Source organism: Ovis aries, chromosome 10 (genome assembly GCF_016772045.2).
Source record: "Ovis aries strain OAR_USU_Benz2616 breed Rambouillet chromosome 10, ARS-UI_Ramb_v3.0, whole genome shotgun sequence".
In the NCBI taxonomy this organism is placed as follows: Eukaryota; Metazoa; Chordata; class Mammalia; order Artiodactyla; family Bovidae; genus Ovis; species Ovis aries.
The window spans coordinates 70,792,682-70,820,671 of record NC_056063.1 but is presented as its reverse complement, the minus strand read 5'-3'; the positions used below and the strand labels follow the sequence as shown (position 1 = coordinate 70,820,671).

At 40.5% G+C, this 27,990-nt stretch overlaps 1 protein-coding gene across 1 annotated transcript in view; it reads right to left on the bottom strand.

The window, feature by feature from the left end:
- LOC101109370 (ATP-binding cassette sub-family C member 4-like) overlaps window positions 1-27,990 on the bottom strand; it is a 151,072-nt gene that overhangs the window by 55,556 nt on the left and 67,526 nt on the right. The window contains exons 18-22 of the mRNA XM_042255125.2: window positions 25,085-25,231; window positions 20,337-20,416; window positions 16,255-16,405; window positions 7,383-7,502; window positions 6,103-6,213 (exon numbers count right to left, since the gene is read on the bottom strand). Of these exons, the coding sequence (XP_042111059.2) occupies window positions 6,103-6,213; window positions 7,383-7,502; window positions 16,255-16,405; window positions 20,337-20,416; window positions 25,085-25,231 (609 nt within the window). The remainder of the gene's footprint in view (window positions 1-6,102; window positions 6,214-7,382; window positions 7,503-16,254; window positions 16,406-20,336; window positions 20,417-25,084; window positions 25,232-27,990) is intronic.

The window sequence follows — 27,990 nt, the reverse complement described above, 5'->3', positions numbered from 1 at the left end:
CCAAACAAAGAGGAAGAGATAAGGAATCTACCTGATAAAGAATTCTGAATAATGAGAGTGAAAATGATCCAAAATCTTGAAAACAAAATGGAATCATGGATAAATAGCCTGGAGACAAGGATTGAAAAGATGCAAGAAAGGTTTAACAAGGACCTAGAAAAAAGAGTCAATATATAATGAATAATCAAAAAATGATATAAAAAACACTCTGGAGGGAACAAATAGTAGAATAACGGAGGCAGAAGATAGGATTAGTTAGGTAGAAGATACAATGGTAGAAATAAATGAATCAGAAAGGAAGAAAGAACAAATGAAAAGAAATGAGGACAATCTCAGAGACTTCTGGGACAATGTAAAATGCCCCAACATTCAAATCATAGGAGTCCCAGAAGAAGAAGACAAAAAGAAAGACCATGAGAAAATACTTGAGGAGATAATAGTTGAAAACGTCCCTAAAATGGGGAAGGAAATAATCATCCAAGTCCAAGAAACCCAGAGAATCCCAAATAAGATAAACCCGAGGCAAAAAAAACCCAAGACACATAGTAATCAAATTAGAAAAGATCAAACACAAAGAACAAATATTAAAAGCAGCAAGGGAAAAACAACAAATAACACACAAGGGGATTCCCATAAGGATAACAGCTGATCTTTCAGTAGAAACTCTTCAGGACAGGAGGGAATGGCAGGACATACTTAAAGTGATGAAAGAAAATAACCTGCAGCCCAGATTACTGTACCCAGCAAGGATCTCATTCAAATATGAAGGAGAAATCAAAAGCTTTACAGACAAGCAAAAGTTGAGCGAATTCAGCACCACCAAACCAGCTCTCCAACAAATGCTAAAGGATCTTCTCCAGACAGGAAACACAAAAAGAGAGTATAAACTCGAACCCAAAAAAATAAAGTAAATGCAACATGATCATACTTATCAATAATACCTTAAACATAAATGGGTTGAATGCCCCAACCAAAATTCAAAGACTGGCTGAATGGATGCAAAAACAATACCCCTATATATGTTGTCTACAAGAGACCCACCTCAAAACAAGGGACACATACAGACTGAGAGTGAAGGGCTGGAAAAAGATATTCCATGCAAATAGAGACCAAAAGAAAGCAGGAGTAGCAATACTCATGTCAGATAAAATAGACTTTAAAACAAAGGCTGTGAAAAGAGACAAAGAAGGACACTACATAATGATCAATGGATCAACCCAAGAAGAAGATATAATAATTATAAATATATATGCACCCAACATAGGAGCACCGCAATATGTAAGACAAATGCTAACAAGCATGAAAGTGGAAATTAGATGTCAATTACAGGAGAAAAACTATTTAAAATTCCAACATAGGGAGGCTGAACAACAGGCTGCTGAATAACCAACAAATCACAGAAGAAAACCAAAAAAATCCAAATATGCACAAAAATGAATGAAAATTAAAACACAACAACCCAAAACCTGTGGGACACTGTAAAAGCATTGCTTAGGGGAAGGTTCATAGCAATACAGGCATACCTCAAGAACCAAGAAAAAAGTCAAATAAATAATCTAACTTTACACCTAAAGCAACTAGAAAAGGAAGAAATGAAGAACCCCAGGGTTAGTAGAAGGGAAGAAATCTTAACAATTAGGGCAGAAATAAATGCAAAAGAAACAAAAGGGACCACAGCAAAAATCAACAAAGCCAAAAGCTGATTCTTTGAAAGGACAAATAAAATTGACAAAACATTAGCCAGACTCATCAAGAAACAAAGGGAGAAAAACCAAATCAATAAAATTAGAAATGAAAATGGAGAGATCACAACAGACAACACAGAAATACAAAGGATCATAAGAGACTACTATCAGCAGTTATATACCAATAAAATGGACAACTTGGAAGAAACGGACAAATTCTTAGAAAAGTACAACTTTCCAAAACTGAACCAGGAAGAAATAGAAAATCTTAACAGAGCCATCACAAGCACAGACATTGAAACTGTAATCAGAAACCTTCCAGCAAACAAAAGCCAAGGTCCAGACAGCTCCACAGCTGAATTCTACCAAAAATTTAGAGAAGAGCTAACACCTATCCTACTCAAACTCTTCCAGAAAATTGCAGAGGAAGGTAAACTTCCAAACTCATTCTATGAGGCCAGCATCACCCTAATACCAAAACCTGACAAAGATGCCACAAAAAAAGGAAAACTACAGGCCAATATCACTGATGAACATAGATTCAAAAATCCTTAACAAAATTCTAGCAATCAGAATCCAACAACACATTAAAAAGATCATACATCATGACCAAATAGGCTTTGTCCCAAGGATGCAACAATTATTCAATATCCACAAATCAGTCAATGTAATTCACCACATTAACAAATTGGAAAATAAAAACCATATGATTATCTCAATAGATGCAGAGAAGGCCTTTGACAAAATTCAACATCCATTTATGATAAAAACTCTCCAGAAAGCAGGAATAGAAGGAATATACCTCAACATAATAAAAGCTATATATGACAAACCCACAGCAAACATTATCCTCAATGGTGAAAAATTTAAAGCATTTCCCCTAAAGTTATGAACAAGACAAGGGTGCTCACTTTCACCATTACTATTCAACATAGTTTTGGAAGTTTTGGCTACAGCAATCAGAGCAGAAAAAGGAATAAAAGGAATCCAAACTGGAAAAGAAGTAGAACTCTCACTGTTTGCAGATGACATGATCCTCTACACAGAAAACCCTAAAGACTCCACCAGAAAATTATTAGAGCTAATCAATAAATATAGTAAAGTTGCAGGATATAAAATCAACACACAAAAATCTCTTGCATTCCTATACATTAATAATGAGAAAATAGAAAGAAAAATTAAGGAAATAATTCCATTCACCATTGGAATGGAAAGAATAAAATACTTAGGAATATATCTACCTAAAGAAACTAAAGACCTATATATAGAAAACTACAAAACACTGATGAAAGAAATCAAAGAGGACACTAATAGATGGAGAAATATACCGTGTTCATGGGCTGCACGAATCAATATAGTGAAAATAAGGATATTATCCAAAGCAATTTATAGATTCAATGCAATCCCTATCAAGCTACCACTGGTATTTTTCACAGAGCTAGAACAAATAATTTCACAATTTGTATGAAAATATAAAAAAACTCGAATAGCCAAAGCAATCTTGAGAAAGAAGAATGGAACTGGAGGAATCAACCTGCCTGACATCAGGCTCTACTACAAAGCCACAGTCATCAAGACAGTATGGTACTGGCACAAAAACAGAAACATAGATGAATGGAACAAAATAGAAAGCCCAGAGATAAATCCACGCACCTATGGACACCACCCTTATGGCAGAAAGTGAAGAGGAACTAAAAAGCCTCTTGATGAAGGTGAAGGAGAGTGAAAAAGTTGGCTTAAAGCTCAACATTCAGAAAATGAAGATCATGGCATCCGGTCCCATCACTTCATGGGAAATAGATGGGAAACAGCAGAAACAGTGTCAGAATTTATTTTGGGGGGCTCCAAAATCACTGCAAATGCTGACTGCAGCCATGACATTAAAAGACAGTTACTCCTTGGAAGAAAAGTTATGACCAACCTAGATAGCATATTCAAAAGCAGAGACATCACTTTGCCGACTAAGGTCCGTCTTGTCAAGGCTGTTATGGTTTTTCCAGTGGTCATGTATGGATGTGAGAGTTGGACGGTGAAGAAGGCTGAGCACCGAAGAATTGATGCTTTTGAACTGTGGTGTTGGAGAAGACTCTTGAGAGTCCCTTGGACTGCAAGGAGATCCAACCAGGCCATTCTGAAGGAGATCAGCCCTGGGATTTCTTTGGAAGGAATGATGCTAAAGCTGAAACTCCAGTACTTTGGCCACCTCATGAGAAGAGTTGACTCATTGGAAAAGACTCTGATGCGGGGAGGGATTGGGGGCAGGAGAAGGGGACGACAGAGGATGAGATGGCTGGATGGCATCACTGACTCAATGGACGTGAATCTGAGTGAACTCCAGGAGTTGGTGATGGACAGGGAGGCCTGACATGCTGCGATTCATGGGGTCGCAGAGTCAAACATGACTGAGAGACTGAACTGAACTGAACTGATGGACACCTTATCTTTGACAAAGGAGGCAAGAATATACAATGGAGAAAAGATAATCTCTTTAACAAGTGGTGCTGGGAAAACTGGTCAACCACTTGTAAAAGAATGAAAGTAGAACACTTTCTAACACCATACACAAAAATAAACTCAAAATGGATTAAAGATCTAAACATAAGACCAGAAACTATAAAATTCCTAGAGGAAAACATAGGCAAAACACTCTCTGACATAAATCACAGCAGGATCCTCTATGACTCACCTCCCAAAATATTGGAAATAAAAGCAAACATAAACAAATGGGACCTAATTAAAAGCTTCTGCACAACAAAGGAAACTGTAAGCAAGGTGAAAAGACAGCTTTCAGAACGGGAGAAAATAATAGTAAATTAAGCAACTGACAAAGAATTAATCTCAAAAATATACAAGGAACACCTGCAGCTCAATTCCAGAAAAATAAAAGATCCAATCAAAAAATGGGCCAAAGGACAAAACAGACATTACTCCAAAGAAGACATACAGATGGCTAACACATGAAAAGATGATCAACATCACTCATTATCAGAGAAATGCAAATCAAAACCACAATGAGGTACCATTTCATGCCAGTCAGAATGCCTGCAATCCAAAAGGCTACAAGCAATAAATGCTGGAGAGGGTGTGGAGAAAAGGGAACCCTCTTACACTGTTGGTGGGAATGCAAACTAGTACAGCCACTATGGAGAACAGTGTGGAGATTCCTTAAAAAACTGGAAATAGAACTGCCATACAACCCAGCAATCCCACTGCTGGGCATACACACTGAGGAAACCAGAATTGAAAGAGACACATGTACCCCAATATTCATCACAGCACTGTTTATAATAGCCAGGACACGGAAGCAACCTAGATGTCCATCAGCAGACGAATGGATAAGAAAGCTGTGGTACGTATACACAATGGAGTATTACTCAGCCATTAAAAAGAATACATTTGAATCAGTTCTAATGAGGTGGATGAAACTTGAGCCTATTATACAGAGCAAAGTAAGCCAGAAAGAAAAACACCAATACAGTATACTAATGCATATATATGGAATTTAGAAAGATGGTAGCGATAACCCTGTATGCGAGACAGCAAAAGAGACAGATGTATAGAACAGTCTTTTGGACTCTGTGGGAGAGGGAGAGGGTGGGATGATTTGGGAGAATGGCATTGTAACGTGTATAATGTCATATGCGAAACAAATTGCCAGTCTAGGTTCAATGCATGATACAGGATGCTCAGGGCTGGTGCACTGGGATGACCCAAAGGGATGGTTGGGGAGGAAGGTTGGGAGCGGGGTTCAGGATGGGGAACACGTGTACACCCGTGGCAGATTCATGTTGATGTATGGCAAAACCAACACAATATTGTAATGTAATTAGCCTCCAATTAAAATAAATAAATTTATATTAAAAAATAATAAAACAAAAAATAAAATGGGTTACCAAAACAAACAAACAAACAAAAAAAGAATCTGCCTGCTAATGCAAAAGACACTGGTTTGATCTCTGGGTCGGGAAGATCCCCTGAAGGAAATGCCAACCCACTCCAGCATTCTTGTCTGGAAAATCCCATGGACAGAGGAGCCTAGCAGGCTACAGTCCGTGGAGTCTCAAAGAGCTGACATGGCTTAGAGACAAGCACACAATAACAGATTCACTTGACTGTATATTTGAAACTAATACAATATTGTAAAGCAAATAAATGCCAATAAATCTTTTTTTAAAGGTCTCAACAAGGATCTGCTGTAAATAAATAAGTGGAAAAAAAGATAAAAGTTCTCATCAAGATGCAAATGACTTCACATGGACCACGGAAGTCATTTGTGGAGTCACATGCTACAAACACTTTAATACTATTCATTAGAATCAAAGAGTATATATTAGACAAGTGGCAAGAGTTTAAATTAATAACTGGAAATGAAGCTATAAACTGTAAGCATTTCATAAATATTCAGATTTTTACTTACTATCTGCCAGAATCAGGGCCGCAAAGGCAACAATAGTGACAAAGATGGCACAGATGACATCCAGATACATAGCGAGCTGTTGGGACATCATCAAAAGCAGGAAACAAGCCTCTGGATTTGTGAACCATAATATAATGAATAAACATAAAAACCATGTTAGCTGCTTCTAATGAAGGAGAGCATTTTTCTTAGTTAAACATTTACACAAAGTAGGACAGCAAAGTTACACATTCAAGGAAACTGAAGATTCCAGAAAGCTAAGTTCTGACAAAGACAACACATAGCACCTATAGAATCAGTCCAGCACCTTTGTGAGAAGCCTGCACTGAAAACCTCGACTCACTGGTTATCAACAGAAATACAATCACAAGGAAAAAGGGGAAAATTTATAATCCGCACATTTCCAGCAGTGCTAGACCTCAACATGAAGGTCATCCTCTCACATGTCGACTCTTCCCAGCTCTCTGATAGCAGACAACACAGCTCACACTGTTTCCAGCACCTTCTGTTCTCATTACACGACCCTACATGTGTCTACTTTTAGGAGCCAATATCTAAAGGACCATCAGCTAACAAGATCTGCATGTGGCTTTTTAAATGCAGTCATTATCTTCAAAACAGAATAAAGATTTTAGAGATAGGTCAAAATTTTACAGACTTAGTGGAAATTCTGAAATTTCTTCCTAGAAAAAAATTCGTTGATACAAAGTATGATCAAGTGGGTGGCAAATCAGGAAATTATATTCCTCAATCACATCTGCCACCCTGCATACTCTGAAAAGAGAGTCAATAAACTAAAGCCTGTGGGTCAAGAACAGCCACCACCTGGTTCTGTAAAGTTTTACTGGAACACAGCCATGGCCATTTGCTCACATATTTTCTTTGCCTGTCTTTGTGCTACAACAACAAAGGTGAGTAGCTGCATTAGAGACAGTATAGTACAAAAATCCTACAATATATTCTACCTGGATCTTTACCAAAAAAAAAAAAAACAGAAAAAGTTTCTTAACTCCTTCCCTAAAGAGAGAGAAAGCCACAGGGCACAGTGATGGAAGGACAAAGGACAACGCAAACAAGGCAGGGGAGAAAAGTAGAGGGTGATGGGGAAGAGGGGCACACAGAGGGATGCTGAGAGGAAGGGCTGGTGGAGGCAGGTGTGCAGAGGGGGATGAGGGGCAGCACAGAGAGAGGTAAGAGCAGCCAGACCACCTGAGAAGAAGGTCAGGCCTCAGAAGGCAGCAGATCTCATCCTTTGAAATCATCTCCAGAAACTTACAGACCTGAGTGCAAATCCTGGTGTGCGTCGAACAGTTTCTGAAACTTGTGTTCGGCTTTGCATGCCCGGATGGTCCCGAGTCCCCGGAGAGAAGATGCTAAGTGAGAAAACACTGGACTCTGTGCTGGGGAAGCAGAGACAGACACATGACAGAGAAAGTCAGGAAGGCTGGATATGAGGAAACCACTGCCTCCCAGGCTCTGTGGTCACACATCCCGCCAAAGGGCACACCCAGGGCTTCCTGGAGGGCTGCCTGGGGAAGGAAGCTTCTCCTTTTAGAAAGGATCCTCCATGTGACCCTGAAACTCCTGTTCACACCAACCTTCACTTTAACAACCTGGACATTAAAGATTTTCTTTGAACTCACCTTTGACCAAATTCAAACTGAAGCTAGATTTATGTAAAAGAACTCTTTATTAATTAATTCATCAAGGTCCTCTCAAATACACCTCCCTCCAAATTCTTCTGGCATCTCTCCATGTGGAAATTGTTTACAGTTTTTTAAAACATATTGAAGGATAGTTGACTTACAACAATGTGTTAGTTTCAGGTATATAGTACAGTGAGTCACTTATTTTTTCTGATTATATTCTATTATAGGTTATTACAAGATACTGAATAAAATTCCATGCTTTACAGCCAATCCTTGTTGCTTATCTATTTTTACATGGTAGTGTTTATCTGTTAATCCCATGTTCCTAATTTGTTCCTCCCTCCCAGTCCCCTTTGGTAATTATAAGTTTGTTTTCTGTATCTGAGTCTATTTCTGTTTTATATATAGTCTTTTACTTTTTAGATCCCATGTGTAAGTGATGACATATCATATTTGTTTTTCTCTGAATTACTTTACTAATAAAAATATTCTTTCCATCCATGTTGCTGAAAATGGCAGTATTTCATTCTTTTTCCTCACTGAGTAATTATTCACTAATTTATGAGTCAGTGGCATTCCAAAATTTAATTCATTAGAGTCCTCACCACACTGAACTTTGGTGAGCTACCTGTATGCTGTCTTCACCTCAGATGAGTAGCCTAAAGGCTGGGATAGAGTCAGTACATGCCCCACCCTACACCAGAGCCAGACCCAGGACAGGGTGAAGACGAGTAAGCAGGGGGACAGTCTGCCGCCTCCCCCGTCTTGGGCCTCCCCCTGCACCTGAGCCAGGAGCCTCTGTGCGGGTCACGGAGCACCCGGCACTGCACTGCCCTTGTGTGCTCAGGACCCGGCAGATGAGGAGCCTTTGAATGGTCTTGACTTCCATTCCGGGAACCTGATGGATATTTTTATAACTGCCCTGCTGGATACCTGTCCTGGTGTTCGGAGGCCACTGCGGCATGTAACACTCACATCACCTTTTTAGAATCTGACAGTGTCCATTCTCTTTTGAGTGGCTTCATGTGGGTTTGGGTTCTACTGTCATATGACTGGTCATTTGTTTCCTGACATCTTCTCTAAGAGCACACTGACCACGAGCACCAGGGTCAGGCTCCTGCCCATCAGGGAGCAGGTGGGCTGCAGGGCAGGGAGGACCCCTTACGGTTCTCATTCTCCACCGTAAACAAGGCTGTAACTTGCTGTTGTCAGTGGCAGACTGTGACACTGTGACCTCTGTGCGGGATGAATGATAACTTGTGTTTTATCAGCAGGAAATACCAATATCACCTTGTTACATGTGCATCTCCTGAGAAGAGCTGTTAGTAAAACCGGGGTGTTTAGAAGTTAAGATCACTTATCTTGCAGGTGGCTATGCAGATTTTATAAAATGAAAGGGGAAAAAGTCAGGGGGGAGAACTCCAAATTATTTTCAGGGCCTGACTCCTTAGCCTAACATCCGAACATCTGTCTGGGTGACAGTGTAATCAGTAGCAATGTGCACATGGGCACTGCATTGAGGGTGGGGGCTGAGGTACAAGGGGGCAAAGACACAGAGCCTCCTCTTATGCTTACTGTCCTCAGTTCTACCAGCAAGGAAGGAGCAGGCTTCCTACTGTGAGACACTGGAGCACAGAAAGGGTAGGAACCCCTGGCAGGAGGAGGACAGCTTGGGCTGGAGGCCAGTTGAGCATCCACTGGACCCTGGTGCTCTTTCCACCTGGGGGTGTCTGACCAGGAACTATAACTATTAGGGCCCCACCTGTGACACTGACTTAAAGGAAAAACCTTCTCGGAACCAGAACATGATCTAACATTTCCCTTTTGTATGTTGTTCAGGCAGAGAGCTGAAAGTGAGTCAGTGGTGCTTTGCCTTTGGTCATCCAGTTGTGTGCCTGTGTTCTCATTTCAGCACCCGCAAGGCTCTCTGTCTTCATTAAGTTGAACAACTTTTTATTTTAACTTCCTCTAACTTTGCCCTTATAAGAGTAACACAAACACAGACCAAACTCATGCTCCAAATAAGACAGGCTTGGATGTCTGTTCACGCTTTTTCTGCACCCCAGCAGGTGTCCCAATCCAACACCAGAACTCAGTCTGAAAGCAGGGTGCTCACAGGGATGACACAGGTGAGTTCCGGGGCCATCACCCTGTCAGGAGGATGCCAAGGCTGCAGCTCCAGAGAGCACAGAAAACTCACTACAACCAGGCTCCCATTACTCATCACAGACAAGGCTTCTGAGAAGGAAGCAGACATGACTGTTCACCCAGGGAGATCATGGAACGAACTCTTCAGCAAGGCCTCCCTCACCTGCTTCCCTGTTGGGAGATCAAAGCTGCAACTGATTCTCTCCATCAGGGATGGTGGGCAGGGTCGATTTTAGAAACCAGGTGTCATCTCACCCTTGAACACCAGGGAACCAAACATCCCACCACCTACCTCACCTCATGCCCAAGAGTTACAGTGGGCCAGAGGGAACGCACACTTGTGAAAAGCCATTCTGTTTCTTTCAAACCCCACTTAGGGCTGAGTAGGATGCCAGGATGAGTGAATGGGAGGGTCTGCAAAGACAATTAACTTGTACAGGAGAAGAGGGGATGTCAAGGCTCTGGTATTATGTTGCCCAATGTAACATCCTTTTTCCCAGAAACACTGAGCTCACTATCCTGAAGCAGATATGTAACAGACATGGCATCACTCAGCAGTCACAGACACGTGTAACTCTACATTTCATGTTACTCTACACATTTCAGTTACATTTTCCACAACCCTGAGGACACTTGGGAACAAACCCCACAAGGCCAGCACAACTTCCCCAGCAGGGGGAGGCCAGGGAATTGCATGCAAGGACCCTGGGCTGACAGCCTTCCTGCAGGTTATCATTCATGCTCCGTGAGACCTGCTAGTTGTTGTTGTTCAGTCCCTAAGTCATGTCTGACTCTTTGCAACCAAATGAACTACAGCATGCTAGGCTTCCCTGTCCACTATCTCTCAGAGTTTGCTCAAATTCATGTCCATTGAGTTGGTAATACTATCTAAATATTTTATCATCTGGTGTCCCCTTCTCCTGCCCTCAGTCTTTCACAGCATCAGGGTCTTATCCAATGAGTTGGCTCTTCAGATCAGGTAGCCAAAGTACTGGAATTTCAGTTTCAGCATCAGTTCTTCCAATGAATATTCAGGATTGATTTCCTTTACGAGTGACTGGTTCGATCTCCTTGCTGTCTGAGGGACTCTCAAGAGTCTCCTCCAGCACCAAAGTTCAAAAGAATCAATTCTTCCACCCTCGACCTTCTTTATGGCCCAACTTTCACATCCATACATGACTATTGGACAAAGCATACTTTGACTATACAGACCACTGTCAGCAAAGTGATATCTCTGCTATGTAATATGCTGTCTAGGTTTTTCAGTTTTTCTTCCAAGGGCAAGTATCTTTTAATTTCATGACTTTGGTCAACATCCACAGTGATTTTAGAGCCCAAGAAAATAAAGTCTGTCACTGTTTCCACTTTTTCCCCATATATTTGTGACCATTGGATGGGATTGGATACCATGATCTAGTTTTTTGAATGCTGAGTTTTAAACCAGATTTTTTCACCCTCCTCTTTCACCTTCATCAAGAGATTCTTTAGTTCTTCTTTGCTTTCTACCATTAGAGTGGTATCACCTGCATATCTGATGTTGTTGATATTTCTCCCAGCAATTTTGATTCCTGCTTGTGATTCATCCAGCCTGGCATTTTGCATGATGTATTCTGCATATAAGTTAAATAAGCAAGGTGACAATACAGACTTGAAGTATTCCTTTCCCAATTTTGAACCAATCTGTTATTCCATGTCCAGTTCCTACTGTTGCTTCTTGTCTTGCATGCAGGTTTCTCAGGAGGCAGTTATGGTGGTCTGGTATTCCCATCTCTTCAAGAATTTTTCAGTTGTTGTGACCCACACAGCCAAAGGCTTCCATGTAGTTAATGAAGCAGAAATAGATGCTTTTCTGGAATTCTTTTGCTTATCTATGATCCAACAGATGTTGGCAATTTGATCTCTGGCTCCTCTGCCTTTTCTAAATCCAGCTTGCACATCTGGGTAGTTCTTGGCTCATGTACTGTTGAAGCCTACCTTGAAGGGTTTTGAACATTACCTTACTAGCATAGAGATGAGTGCAATTGTGCAGTAGTTTGAACATTCTCTGGCATTCCCTTTCTTTGAGATAGGAATGAAAACTGACTTTTCCAGTCCTCTGGCAACTGCTGAGTTTTCCAAATTTGCTGGCATATTGAATTCACAGCAAATTAACAGCATCTTTTAGGATTTGAAATAACTCAGCTGGAATTTGATCACCAGCACTAGCTTTGTTTGTAGTGATGCTTCCTAAGATCCATTTGACTTCACACTCCAGGATGTCTGGTTCTAGGTGAGGGATCACATTACTAGTTGTTAATGTTTTCTTATTTCTTCTTGTTCAAGGTCTGGTGTCTTTGGCAGTAGCCCGCAAGTACTTTATAAGCATCAAACTCAAGAAATTCTCATAGGAACCGCAGACACTGAGGGATGAAGAACACTCACTGCCCAAGATTAAGTAAGTTAACCTACCTAAGTGGTAGAGCAGACAGATGTCAGACCCAACTCTGTTTTATTCCCAAGTCTGTACCTATGTACTAAGTCATTTCAGTCATGCCCGACTCTTTGCGACCCTATGGACTGCTGCCTGCAAGTCTCCTCTATCCATGGGATTCTCCAGGCAAGAATACTGGAGTGGGTTGCCATTCCTTCTCCAGGGGCTCTTCCCACCCCAGGGATCGAACCTGCATCTCTTATGTCTCCTGCACTGGGAGGCAGGTTCTTAACCACCAGCGCCACCTAGTTCAGTTCAGTCTCTCTGTCATGTCCGGCTCTTTGGAAGCCCCTTATTCCCAAGGCTGGGCTTTTATTCACAGCTGCAGTGTCTCTGAGGGAGAATAATCAGGGTTAAGGATGCCCATGTGTGAATACATGCATTTTTCTCCAGACTTTATTGTTTATATTCAGAAAACTCCCAGATCTAACTCAGCTAATAACTAACAGCTTTTACCATTACCATACATCTTATTAAGCACCAGAGGTTGAACAAAGTTTCTGGGAATCTTGTATGAAAACACCTTAAAACAGCAGACTTAAGGATCCATGGTCTGAATACACCTGAACAACGTGCTAACCCACTGCTACCAAAGCCTGTGGCAGACATTGCTAGTTGATCACAGCAGCCTTTCAAACAGAATTTGCATGTGACTTCATCATTCAGGCACTGCTAAATGCAGAGTGGACCAGACCATCAAAAAGAATGAACTAATGCCATTTGCAGCAACATGGATGGACCTAGAGTGTGTCACATGAATGAAGTCAGACAAAGAGGGAGAAATATCATATGAAATCCTTTATATGTGGAATCTAATAGGAAATTGTACAAGTGAACTTACAAAACAGAAATAGACTCGCATACTTAGAAAACGAACTTACCGTTGCTGGGGGAAGAATGAGAAAAGATAGGGGGCTTCAGATGGACGTGTACACAGTGCTGTATTTAAAATGGATAACCAGCAAGTATCTACTGAGTAGCACATGGAATGTTAAGTGCAGCCTGGATGGGAGAGGGGTTTGGGGTAGAATGGATCTATGTATATATATGACTGAGTTCCTTCATTGTTCACCTGAAGCCATCACAACGTTGTTTGTTAACTGGCTATACCCCAATACAAAATAAAAAGTTTAAAAGCAAACAAAAAAGAATTGGCTAGAAAGTCATGGAGAAGGCAATGGCACCCCACTCCAGTACTCTTGCCTGGAAAATCCCATGGGCAGAGGAGCCTGGAAGGCTGCAGTCCATGGGGTCCCAAAGAGTCAGACAGGACTGAGCGACTTCACTTTCACTTTTCACTTGCATGCATTGGAGAAGGAAATGGCAACCCACTCCAGTACTCTTGCCTGGAGAATCCCAGGGACAGAGGAGCCTGGTGGGCTGCTGTCTATGGGGTCGCACAGGGTCGGACGGGACTGAAGCGACTTAGCAGCAGCAGAGAAAGACAATCAAACACCATCCAGGTTTTATGCACTGCTCTGTGACTATTGCTATGCTCAATTTTGCAAAAATGTGCTCAATAAACCCATTATAATCAGCTGCATATTCATCATTAAGATGAAAATGTTAGCCTAAGCATCTAGAGGCAACTAGGCAGCAGGATTTGAAACAAAACCTCAGGACATCAGTGGTCCTTCAGAGCACAAAGAAGAAGCAGGTTTATGTCTCCTGACCATAGCAGTCAGGCAAGCGAACTTACAAAACAGATGTCAGGTGTCCTTCTTTTTGCTGGTGGTTCCAGCAGTGACCTTAAGATATACTATCAGTTACTATTTAGAGAAAACAGCAGTGTTATTATTTATGGCATAGACCCACCACCTAGAGAGAGAACACAGACAATTCTAATCAACTAGCCACCATGTGGTTATCTGGGGTGTGGAGGAGGGGGTATCTGGATTGAATTTACAGTCTAACATTGCTGCAGCCTACTAGAGTACCAAAAATTCCAATATTCCACAGAGATGGGGCCAAAGTTTTCAGATTCTTCAGATGAAAGATTGAGAAAATCCTATACTGCTTCTTCATTAAAAAAGCCTCAGGAAGTGCCCTTCTCTCCACTTCTGTGTGGATGGGAAGTAGCCCTTCCCTAGGTATAAATCTTAATCACATGTTCCTTCTGGAACAACCCCTCTTTGAATGTACCAGAGACCTGCTTTTTCCCACAAGACTATTGAATGACTCCAGCTCACGTGCACCCTCAAATCATAAAACGTCTGAAGCCTTGTCTACACAGAAGACTGGATGGAGCTCATCACTTCCTCTTCTGCCTCCCCAGGTCCTACTGTGCTACCAAGTCACACCAGCAGAATGCCACACACCTGGACTCTAATGCTCCCCATCCATCCAAACACCTCACAAGACCACACCTCACAGGAGTTCAGCTAGTTCTCTTGATGAGTGAAAACTTCTAAAGCTTTTATAAAACAGATGATCACTATTCTTTTTGCAAGTAATTAGAGTAAGTATCCTTAAGCATTTTTATTATTAAAAACAAAGCACACAAATGCCACAATAAAGGGAAAAAACTCCTTTGACTGGATGAACTTAGATTTTTTTCCACTTGGTAGATACAAAGAATCATGGGACTCTATGCTTCTCTTCTTGGCTTGGTTTCTAGAAGGTTAAGTTGGTATTAATTTGTAATAATTATTCATGATTCAGGTCTCTGATATAAACATCTTCCTTCCTTATTTTGTGGCTATAGTTCTTATTACTTTTTAGAAAACATATAACAATTCTACTTTTATTTTTTTGTTTTAATATTGATGAAATATGTACATTAATAATCAGATAAATTCAATTATTTCATCATCTGTGATTACCTATAGAAAAGAAGGATTCATCATAAAATGCGTTTGCCATTTTGTGTTTTGGTTTTTTTTTTTTTTGGCTGTGCTGTGTGAGATCTTAGTTCCCCAACCAGGGATTGAAGTTGTGCCCCCTGCAGTGGAAGCACAGAATCTTATCCACAGGACCACCAGACAAGTCCCTGTTCCTCATTATTCTACAAGTAGGAAACTGACTGGGGTAATAGACCAAATGCCTACCAAACAGATTCCCCGTCCTGGGTCCTCCTAGGGGAATATTTTTCATATAGCATCTCATATAGCTATTCCCATATAGCATCATTTATATGAGAAGTTTTGAGAAAGGAGGGAGCACAAACAGTGTGGGATCACTCAAAATACTGGTGATGATAAAGAATGAAGCTGAAAATAATAGGACTTATCTTTCCAATACATTTCCCTGGAGAAGGCAATGGCAACCCACTCCAGTACTCTTGCCTGGAAAATCCCATGGACAGAGAAGCCTGGTAGACTACGGTCCATGGGATCACAAACAGTCGGACATGACTGAGCAACTTCACTTCACTTCCAACACATTTAACAGCTGCAACTTACTCGGACATGTAAATGAATGTATTTTTCAAATATATCACTTCTGATATACATTTCCTTAATGTCTCCTTTCCTTTTCTTAATCTTTTGCTATCCTTGTCATCTCTAGTAGGAAAGAAAAAATGTCATCTTTAGGAGAAAAAAAACTCCTATTTTCCTTCTACATTAGTTCCAAAATGATGAAATATTTTATTTTTAAGGAAAGTACTTATAGAGTGGATAATCTGTTAGGCAGTATGTCATAAACAAGACAGAACGGTGCCTGTCCTCATCACGCTCACATTCATCTTCTTTGTGCTAAAATGCAAAGCTGCAGCTCACCTGTTAAGGGCCACACTGACTCACGGTGGCCATCACATTCAATAATGTCAACTTAGTGAGAAATTCCAGAAGATAGACTCTCTGGAATTTCAGGGGTATGGTTAATTACAGCATAAATGGAAGCCAGCCTGTATTGCCATCCCAACCTGAGAGCCCCGGTACTCACCTGCAGATTCCAGGCGTTTCACATCTCGTGAGGTCCTTAAGAAATACCACTGGACAACAAAGAAAATGATGCCAAAGGGAATCACAAGTATAGCAACCCAAGGAATCACAGCCACCATCATGCCCATCACACCAATCACAAGTAGAAATGTCTGAAATGGCAAAAATAAGTACAGAGGCCTCCTTAGGAAGGACACTTTTCAAACTTTAATTGGCTGTTTTGTTAGTATTAAACTCCTTTGCTCAAAAGACTTGTTGAAACAGTAAGGAATGCTTTCACATCCTGAGAAATAAAACTATAGGAGGTCCTCATGATGTTTATTATATGAACCAAACACTATGATTAAGAACTTTCTCAGTATTCTTGTACAATTGTAAAATAAAAAATAAATAATTTCTTTTAAAAAAAATTTAAAAAAAGAACTTTCTCAGTATTCTTGTTCACTTGCTAACTTGAGCCTGACTCTTTGTGACCCCATGGACTGCAACACACCAGGCTTCCCTGCCCTTCACCATCTCCCAGAGTTTGCTCCAACTCATGTCCACTGAGTCAGCTATAACATTCAACCATCTCATCCTCTGTCATCCCCTTCTCCTCCTGCCTTCAATCTTTCTCAGCATCAGGGTCTTTTCCAGTGAGTTGGCTCTTTACATCAGGTGGCCAAAGTATTGGAGCTTTAGCTTCAGCATCAGTCCTTCCAATGAATAGTCAGGGTTGATTTCCTTTAGGACTGACTGGTTTGATCTCCTTGCTGTCCAAGGGATTCTCAAGAGTCTTCTCCTAACCACAGTTTAAAAGCATCAATTTTTTAGCACTCAGCTTTCTTTATGTTCCAACTGTCACATCCATACATGACTACTGGAAAAACCATAGCTTTGACTAGATGGATCTTTGTTGGCAAAGTAACGTCTCTGCTTTAAATACACTGTCTAGGTTTGTCATTGCTTTTCTTCCAAGGAACAAACGTCTTTTAATTACATGGCTGTAGTCACCATCTGCAGTGATTTTGGAGCCCAAATAAATTCTGTCACTGTTTCCATTGTTTCCCCATCTATTTGCCATGAAGTGATGGGACTAGATGCCATGATCTTTATTTTTTTGATAGAGCTCCCACAATTAGGAGTCCAGAAGCATCAAGGAGTGAGTTTCTAGATGTCTTCCTCCCCTGGGGGACTGGAGAAGACCCACAAGGGGAGGGCTTCATAAGTGACTCACACCTGTACCTCAGGACCTCAAATCTATCCCGTTTGTTGAAGGGAAGGAGGGAGAGAGGGAAATACCCTCACCACCTCACACACACCTGACTCACAAACTTAAAATCCAACCAGCCAGCAATATATCCTCAGACCCTACATTCCAGATGGACCTCTCTCCTGCTTCAGTCAAACTCCTTCCAAAAATAGCCTGTCTTCACCTCAACTCCTTCCTTCCATGCCTCCTGGATTTGCAGCCCTTTGCAGTCTGGCCTCCTCCCATCTGTATCCTGTTCCTTGAGTCACCAGAAGCCTCCTGATTCAAAATCAACCAGCAATTTTCCACAGACTCACCCTCTTATTTGAGTTGAACAGACTCATCCTTCCTTGGCTCCCCAATCTACTTCCTCCTTTCTCCCTTGCTATTCATTGTGTGTCTCCTCTCCTCCCCTTTCTCTCTGCTTTCTCTCAGAGTATCGAACCTTCTTATCTTGACCCCTAAAACTGCTTCACTCTCCCTGGGTTGTCATCTTCACAGATTCAGCTACTACCTGCTCAGTGAAAACTACACAGGCTCCATGCTCATCCCAGGTCTCTCCCTCGAACACCAGACTCTTACTTCCAATGACCTGCAGGACGCCTCCACCTTCAACTTCAAGATAACTGAAATACAGGGCAAAGCTGGGATTCAAAATCAGTGAGACTAGAATTTTATCTCCTTATTACTGAGTTTGGATCCTAGAGAAATCAGGTAGCTTCTATCACTGTCCTTCTATATGTCATGCAAAAATATGTGACGATTCTGATTATGACCACTAACTAACCATATACTATGCACATGGAGGAAACCCAACCTTGGCCTAGCTTGTCATTAACAAAGATACAGAGCCTTTCACAAAATCTTTTCAAAGTTATTCACAATCACTGTTAAAATATAACATTGTTTTATACAGAGTGAAGTAAGCCAGAAAGAAAAACACCAATACAGTATACTAACACATATATATGGAATTTAGGAAGATGGCAATGACGACCCTGTATGCAAGACAGGGAAAGAGACACAGATGTGTATAACGGACTTTTGGACTCAGAGGGAGAGGAGAGGGTGGGATGATTTGGGAGAATGACATTCTAACATGTATACTATCATGTGAATTGAATCGCCAGTCTATGTCTGACGCAGGATGCAGCATGCTTGGGGCTGGTGCATGGGGATGACCCAGGAAGATGTTATGGGGAGGGAGGTGGGAGGGGGTTCATGTTTGGGAATGCATGTAAGAATTAAAGATTTTAAAATTTAAAAAAAAAAAAATAAATAAAAAAAAATAAAATAAAATATAACATTGTTTTTAGGGAAGATTTGTTTCCGGGGATAAATTATGTAGTTAAACTCAGGAGGATGCACTTATAAAATAAGTTTGCGGAAGAGAAAAAAAAAAAGAAAAGACATCTCTGCAGTAAAAGCACTCTACCTCCAAATCTCAGCTTAATTCACATTGGTAACAGTGAAAGCCATGCCCACAGGCTACACTGTCTGCAGTCAGATATTGACTGCTGAATTTCTACACTCCGCTTTTGATAATGCATTTCACTTCTGAAATTAACAATTGGAAAGAAAATGAAAATTCCCCACAGATTTAATCACTAAAAAGTTGACAATATTAAACAACAGAAAAAAACACTCCACATGAACAATAGTACTGAACAAAGAAATGAGAACTGAGATGACCCAACATCATTCTTTAGAACCTCAAATTCACAGACAAAACAGAGGCTGGATAGACAGTATTCCTGTAGGTCTCTCTCTCTTTTTTTTAATACTCTTTAAGACAGAGCAGTCAACTTGTTAAAAGAAAAACTGCCTACAAAAGCAAAAGACATTTTATGAGATGGCTTTGATCATGGAATTGAATTACTGGCTTAAAGGCCTTATATCTTCAATAACTGCTCTCTATTGTACTTGTTGGACTTTCCAGGTGGCTCAGTGGTAAAGAATCCACCTGCCAATGCAGGAGATGCAGGTTTGATTCCTGGGTCAGGAAGATCTCCTGGGCAAGGAAATGACAACCTGCTTGAGTATTCTTGCCTGAAAAATCCCATGGATGGAGGAGCCTGGTGGGCTACAGTTCATGGGGTCACAAAATAGTTGGACACAACTTAGTAACTAAACAACAACAACACTGTCCTTGCTAAAGTATGAATTTTACCTTATTTTTACCACTCTTTTTGTAAGTAACCACACCTGGCTTTATCCAAATAAAATAATGCAGTAAATATTTGTCCTCTGCGGTAATACAATGTATCAGCTCGTGTTTAATCATGTCCAACTCTTTGTGACCCCATGGACTGTAGCCCACCAGCTTCCTCTGCCCATGGAATTCCCCATGCAAGGATAGTGGAGTGGGTTGTTCTTTCCTCCTCCAGGGAATCTTCTTGACCCAGGGATCAAACTCACATCTCTTGCATCTCCGGCACTGACAAGCAAATTCTTCACCACTGAACCACCTGGGAAGCCTGATACAATGCATAATTTAGTTAATCTAGGCTATCTTTCCATGAGAGGTGATAATTTCTATGTTGTGAAATGTGCTCACAGTAAAGGGAATCCAGTGAGACAGCTGGAAGGCAGAGGGAGAACCAATTGCCCAGCATGTCACTACTTCAGACCAACCTTGACGTGACTGTGTAGCCACTCCTGCCCCAGGTGTTTCCCATGTTAACTCAGCCTCCCAATCACAGCTGTACCTTTGTCTCACAAACATGACCTTACACAAGATAACAGGACACACTGCCAGGCTGAAAGGGCCACCCTCAGCCCCTCTGAAATGGCCTTGAGAAACAGGCACTCTACTATTCCCTGTAAGAACTCTGAGAGGATTGGTACATTACCTGTATGAAATCTTGAAATATCTGGGGCAGCAAGTCATCCATATGACCAATGTCTTTGGAGAAACGATTTAAAATTCTTCCTGCAAGAACAGGATACGAGAAATTACTCATTTCCTCAGATAGGAAAAAAATTCACAAACAAATCAAAACACTATTTTTTTTAAGTATATGTATTTAGGGACTTCCCTGGTGGTACAGTGTCCCCAGTGCAGAGGACATAGGTTTAATCCCTGGTCCAGGAAGATCCCACATGCCGGAGAGCAACTAAGCCTGTGCGGCACAACTACTGAAGCCCCTGTGCCTAGAGCCTGAGCTCCACAAGAGAAGCCACTGCAATGAGAAGCGGGAGCACCACAATGAAGAGCAGCCCTGCTTGCTGTAAGTAGAGAAAGCCCGTGTGCAGCAACAAAGACCCAATGCAACTATAAATAAATAAATCTTAAAAAAAGAAAGACACCTATTAAATATTTAATGTATTGGATTTCCCTAGTGGCTCAGTGGTGAAGAATCCACCTGCCAATGCAGGACACAAAAGAGATGTAAGCTCAACCTCTGGGTCATCAAGATCCCCTGAGAAGGAAATGGCAACCCACTCCAGTGTTCTTGCCCAGGAAATTCCATGAACAGAGGAGCCTGATGGGCTACAGTCCACGGGACCACAAAAGAGTCGAACATGATTTAATGATTAAACAGCAAATTTTATATATTATAAATTCAAATGAAATAAGCTGATGTCTGTGTAAAAGGAAAGAGAAAACAGGATGATACCTAAGGAGAAACAAAAGTACCACCAAATGGCATTGGGTGGGGAGTTGAAACTGAGCCCTGATTTTTAAAAGAATGGGGGACTCTTGTGGCAGTATCAAGAATGGTTGGTGGATTTCAGAATGTTCCCTCCCTTTAGAGCCATCCCATCTAAGACTCATTCCAAGTGCTAAGTTGGTAAATAAACAGTTGCAAAATACCTAAATCAATCCTAATGTTACACTAACTTTGCTTTAGTTATCATGATTAGTTTTCCCAAGTGATACTCTTTCGGTTCGGTTCAGTTCAGTCGCTCAGTCATGTCCGACTCTTTGCGACCCCATGAATCACAGCATGCCAGGCCTCCCTGTCCATCACCAACTCCTGGAGTTCACCCAGACTCATGTCCATCGAGTCCGTGATGCCATCCAGCCATCTCATCCTCTGTCGTCCCCTTCTCCTCCTGCCCCCAATCCCTCCCAGCACGAGAGTCTTTTCCAATGAGTCAACTCTTCTCATGAGGTGGCCGAAGTACTGGAGTTTCAGCTTCAGCATCATTCCTTCCAAAGAAATCCCAGGGCTGATCTCCTTCAGAATGGACTGGTTGGATCTCCTTGTAGTCCAAGGGACTCTCAAGAGTCTTCTCCAACACCACAGTTCAAAAGCATCAATTCTTCGGTGCTCAGCCTTCTTCACAGTCCAACTCTCACATCCATACATGACCACAGGAAAAACCACAGCCTTGATTAGACAGACCTTAGTCGGCAAAGTAATGTCTGTGCTTTTGAATATGTTATCTAGGTTGGTCATAACTTTTCTTCCAAGGAGTAGCGTCTTTTAATTTCATGGCTGCAGTCACCATCTGCAGTGATTTTGGAGCCCCCCAAAAATGAAGTCTGACACTGTTTCCACTGTTTCCCCATCTATTTCCCATGAAGTGATGGGACTGGATGCCATGATCTTCGTTTTCTGAATGTTGAGCTTTAAGCCAACTTTTTCACTCTCCTCTTTCACTTTCATCAAGAGGCTTTTTAGTTCCTCTTCACTTTCTGCCATAAGGGCGGTGTCATCTGCATATCTGAGGTTATTGATATTTCTCTTGGCAATCTTGATTCCAGCTTGTGTTTCTTCCAGTCTAGCGATACTCTTTAAATCAACATAATTATAACCTCTCTGTAATTTTTTTCCCTCCAGATCATTCACAGCACCTCACATTTGGGGAAACTGTGAGTTTTGACCATTTCCAAGTTGTGAGTTTACTACTGGGGTAATAAAGTCATTATTTTCAGAGGTGTACCAGGTGTGACAAACACAGACTTAATGAATAAGCATCTAAGAAGATCAGAGGGATGTAGGCAGGAAAACAAATATATTACTAAATGACTAAGGATCACTTATCATTGATTTTATTTCCCTTTTCAGAATCTACAATAGTATATCCACAACAATATATATATATATAAAGGTTTCAGGATTGTAATATGAGAACTAATTTCTATTAAATATCTAGTATGAACTTAAAACACCACTTGCCACATCAGTAAACAAAGGATTCTGCAGCCATGAGGACTCTGCAGCCATCCCTGCAAGGGTGGTGCACCCTGAGGAGACGGAGGAGGAGAAAGCACAGGGTACTGGCCCCAGATAGGGGGGTGCACATCAAAGGAACTGCAACAAGAAGGAGCCAATACTGACTCCATGCTGGATCTGTTTCTTTGACCATTGCTGTTCACTGCTTTTGTCAGGAAACCCTGCCCCTCTGCCTCAAAGTTAAACTAAAGTGGCTTTTTTCAGCTCACAGGGGGACAATCTGACCCTCACCATCTGTGAATAGCTGTAGAAAAGAAAAAATTAACAAATTCCCTCCAATTTTGCAAGGTAAATGGCTTTACTTCCTCGCTTCCTCTCCTCTGTGTTCTATAAAAGAACCTGGCATCCAGGTCCCAATAAGATGGTTATTTTGAGACATTAGTCTGCAAAGTTTCCAAATAAAGTTGCTATTTCTTGCTTTAACACATCATCTGTAAGACTTACTGGCGTTGTGAGGCGAGCAGAGCAAGCTTGAACTTGATAACAAGTAACACTACTCCATGTGGTTCTCTCCTCATGCCATCACATTCCAGAAACAAAGACACCATAAACAGTCTATTACAAATTCTAGTTTTGAAAATAAACACAGGGGAAAGTTCAACTTAGGTACCACCAAAAGAGTAAATAAGTGATGCCCTGAAACCTTTGGGCATATCTTTGCAGCACGTAATTGGGCTTCTATTTCTTGAAAGAAAGAAGTTCTGATAATGGACACAGGATGGGGAGACAAGATATACACTGGTATGTCTGCTGCTCTAGGATTACCGACCTTGAAGATTTAAACTTGATTCCAAATTCTTGAATAACAAATACATCAGCATCTGGAGAAGCCTACAGGTCATCATCAGCCTGTTGAACTGTGGTCAGGAGCACTCAGGGACTGTGATAACAGAAATTCAGTGCCACTTGATGCTCCCAAATTTATGACCATAGCGTTCACATTAACAGACAAACAGCTTCACAGCCACAATAGCATGGACTCCTCCAATCACTTCCTTAGTATGGCTTCAAAATATGATGAGATCTGCATGAGCCTCTGCACCTTACCCATCCTGTGCTCCACACAGTGCCTGGACTAAACAACATGTGTTGAATAAATCTGTGCATTATGCAGCCCTAAACAGTCTTATTTAATCCTCAAACAACAGCCTTGTCAAACAGGAAGGACAGCAGTTATTCCCATTTCACAGGAGAGGAAGTTCCCAGACACTATGTCATTATCCTCACTAAAGTTCATTAGGTACTGCCCGTGTGCTAAATGCTGTGAATGTATTAACCTGCTTAATGCCCACAAAATCAAGATATTGGTGTGTGAATAATATTCTCATTTTATAGGTAAGAAAATTGAGACACAGAGAAATTAAATAACTTGCATATAACTATTAACATAAATATAACTGGCTATTACTATTAGCAACTAGCACCAGGACTGAACCTAAGAAGCTGGCTCCAGAGTCCATACTTATAACCATGACAATATCCTGCCTGGTGATTTGTCTCCAGTAGTATCTACCTACTTTGACCTTGATCACACAGCTAGTTGATGACCAGGCAGCTCCTGTCCTCTCTCCAGTCACATCCCTGCCTTGACAGGTCCTGTTAATCATGACCTACAAAAACAAAGCCGCCCTGGGCCTCAACACAAGTCTAACCAACTGAACAGAGTGGGCATAAATGCTGATGAACTGTTTGTAGAAACCCAGGTCATGAGACTACCTTCCAAAGCAAGACAGGTCAAAGGCCTCAGAGTGGAGGAAGCAACCACTGGGAAACCTTCAGGGACACTCTTACTTAGTAATGAAGATCCACCTGATATGTACCACAAGACCTCTTAAATGTAACCAAAATTCCACTGTAAAACTAGAGGGTTGATTTTATCGAAGAGGATGTTTACATTTAACTGACCTTGCATTTAAATTAATTTTCCATTACAATTCAGATACAATTCAAAATATGAGCACAGGCCAGAGCTCTGTGGTCCCAGAAATGGAGGGGCAATGAAAGAAAGAAACACACAGCCTGTCTCCTGTAGAGATGTTTCTGGAAGAAGGTCCTTCCTAGTTAGCTTAACATCATGTAACACGGCCAACGTCCCAACAACTAGTCAAAAACATTTCAACACATTTGCATTGTATATTGGGTATATATAACAAATGGACTCCTAAATCATCCTGCAAAGTAAACATTAATTTTTTTACAGACATGCATAAATTGGAATAAAAGCTTATATGCTCCTATATCCAGATTTTTTCCCTACCAAGAAAAGTAATCAATGAAGCTTTTTGTAGAAAATGAAAAAACATGGACAGTGATTTTCTCCTAAGCATATCTTCCATTTTCAAATATGAAACTGTAATCAGGCACTAAATGTGTTAATAGGACATATTCATTGAGAAGCTTCATGTCTGACTTACCTATTGAATTTCTATTGAAGAATAATACCGGAGCTCTCAAAATGCTCTCCAACATTTTGTTGTGCAAAGTTTGTGAAGCATTAGCAAGGACGTAGAATAACAGCAGAGACCTTGTGATGCCAAAAAGGATGGTAGATACAGTTAACCCTGAAATAAAGAAACATCAGTCAGCACAAGATCTCTGTCTAATCCTCAACAGTGCTGAAGCATGGTAGGCAGTTTATAAAGATATGATACATTTAATTCTATAGGTAAAATTTACACAGAAATTTATATGCACATAGAATAAATAAAATTTTATATATGCAAATATATATAGTAAATTCTGTAAGAGTTTAATACTTTCACAAAATACATTTATAAAGAAGAATATAAAAATCAATGTTTCACTCTCACTAAATAGAAATAACACAGGGGTAAAAATATCATCTGTTACCTACAGTTTCATTCTAAACTTTCCTAATTCAATTACAAGTTGTAATAAAAACTCACCAGATTGATAATTGCAAAAAGTAGTTGATCTCTCCACATTTCAAATTTCACTATTTACAACATGTCCCACAATCTAAAAGTGAGGTATGCTTTGGTACCAGCATGTGAATTCACAGGAAATAGGAGAAATGATTTATCATTTCCCTATAATTTACAAGGAAATTTACTTCCATGTAAAGTAGCTTCTTAAGAACCTACTGTATAGCACAGGTAACTCTACTAAATGCTCTGTGGTGACCTAAATGGGAAGGAAATCCAGAGAGAGGATATTGTATCATTGGTTCACTTTTCTGTACCACAGAAACTAACACAACATTGGTGAGTATACTGAAATAAAGATTAATAAAAATTTAAAATATTAAAAATAAAGTAGCTACTCTAGGCCCAAGTAACTTTAAAGAGTATAAAAAGACCATGTTAAGTTGCAAGTGGACAATCTCTTAAATAACTGAATTGTAAGAAACTACAAATTGTATTCTGGCAGAGATAATTAATCTAAACAAATAACTAATCTCTCACTAAGTGTTTGATAGAACCCCAAAGCATTTGTAAACAAATATAATCATGCAAATTTATGTTTTATCAATAACATAAATGAACACTACTACGCATATAAAAATTAAAAGAGCCCTCTAAACATCTCTTCAACTCACAATGCTAAATAGAGTTGGGGTAACTTCTGCAATAAATATTCCATCAAGCACTTTTTCCATTCAGCTGACCAGTATTATTTAAATTTTGAAAGCTGCTAAATTCCTGAATTCCATTAACAGGCCTTTGCCTTAGCCCACCATCCTATATGGATGTGCAACAGAATCCCTTCCTTCTTCTCTAAGCTCTCATTGCCCACCAATTCAGAAGGTAAACTGCGGGTGGATTCAATTTTCTTGACAAGTAATCAACAAAATAAATGCCAGATTTCAATGAGTGGATTTTTACATAACACACTCTTTTCTTTGTACAAGCAAACTTTGAAAAGCGTTTTCTGTGAGGATATTTAAGTTTTTATTTATTTTTTAATTTTATTAGGGTACAGTTGCTTTACACTGTTGTGTTAGTTTCTGCTGTACAATGAAGCTAACCAGCTATATGTATACATGTATCCCCTCCCTCTTAGACCTCCTGTCCCCCCCACCCCTCCCCTCCAGGTCATCACAGAGCACTGAGCTAAGCTCCCTGTGCTATACAGCAGCTTCCCACTAGCTATCTGTTTTACACATGGTACTGTATGTATGTCAATCCTAATCTCCCAGTTCATCTTCCCCACCTCCACCCACCCCCTCGTTGTGTCCACACATCTGTTCTCTACATCTACGACTCCATTCCTGCCCTGTAAATAGGTGTGTATGTACCATTTTTCTAGATTCCATATATATGCATTAATATAAGCATTTTGTTTGGTTTTCTCTTTTGACTTACTTTACTCTGCATGGTAGACTCTAGGTCCATCCACGTCTCTACAAATGACCCAATTTCATTACTCTCTATGGATGAGTAATATTCCAGTGTATATATGTACCATAAATGAAATGAAAAGACAGTCCTGAGAATGGGAGAAAATAACTACAGACTAAGCAACTGACAGGGATTAATCTCCCCAATATACAAGCAGCTCATGCAGCTCAATAGCAGGAAAAAAAAAATTAAAAATGGGCAGAAGACCTAAATAGACATTTCTTCAAAGAAGACATACAGATGGCCAAGAGGCACGTGAAAAGATGGTCAATATCACTATTAGAGAAATGTAGATCAAAACTACAATAAGGTATTACCTCACACCAGTCAGAATGGCCATCATTAAAAAATACACAAATAATAAATGCTAGAGAATGTGGAGAAAAGGCAACCCCCTTGCACTGTTGGTAGGAATGTAAATTGATACAGCCACTATGGGGAACAGTATGGAGGTTCCTTAGAAAACTAAAAATACAACTACTATATGACCCAGCAATCTCACAACTGGGCCTATACCCTGAGAAAACCATAATTCAAAAAGACACATGTACCCCAATATTCATAGCAGCAATATTTACAAAAGCCATGGTATGGAAGCAACCTAAATGTCCATCAACAAATAAATAGATAAAGAAGATATTTAAAATTTTAGGTGAAGATACCCTTTAAGTAGTATATAAAGCAATATACATTCTAAACATTCTTGTGAATAGAGACAGTCACGCTAATATTAGTCTGACACACCAAATGTAAAATTAATCACACAGTTGGGGAGAGGACAACACTGTGATCTCAAGGTAAGAAAGAGGGGGAATCTAATCCCAGGCCCTGGATTTCCCCTGCTTAGCTTCTCTAGTAATTAGTGAAGCCCAAGAGATGACCAGTGTGGTAAAGGGGAGGTTTGCATACCTGGGAAGGAATAATGCTTTTATTTGGGGCCCATGCTGCCAGAGGATTTC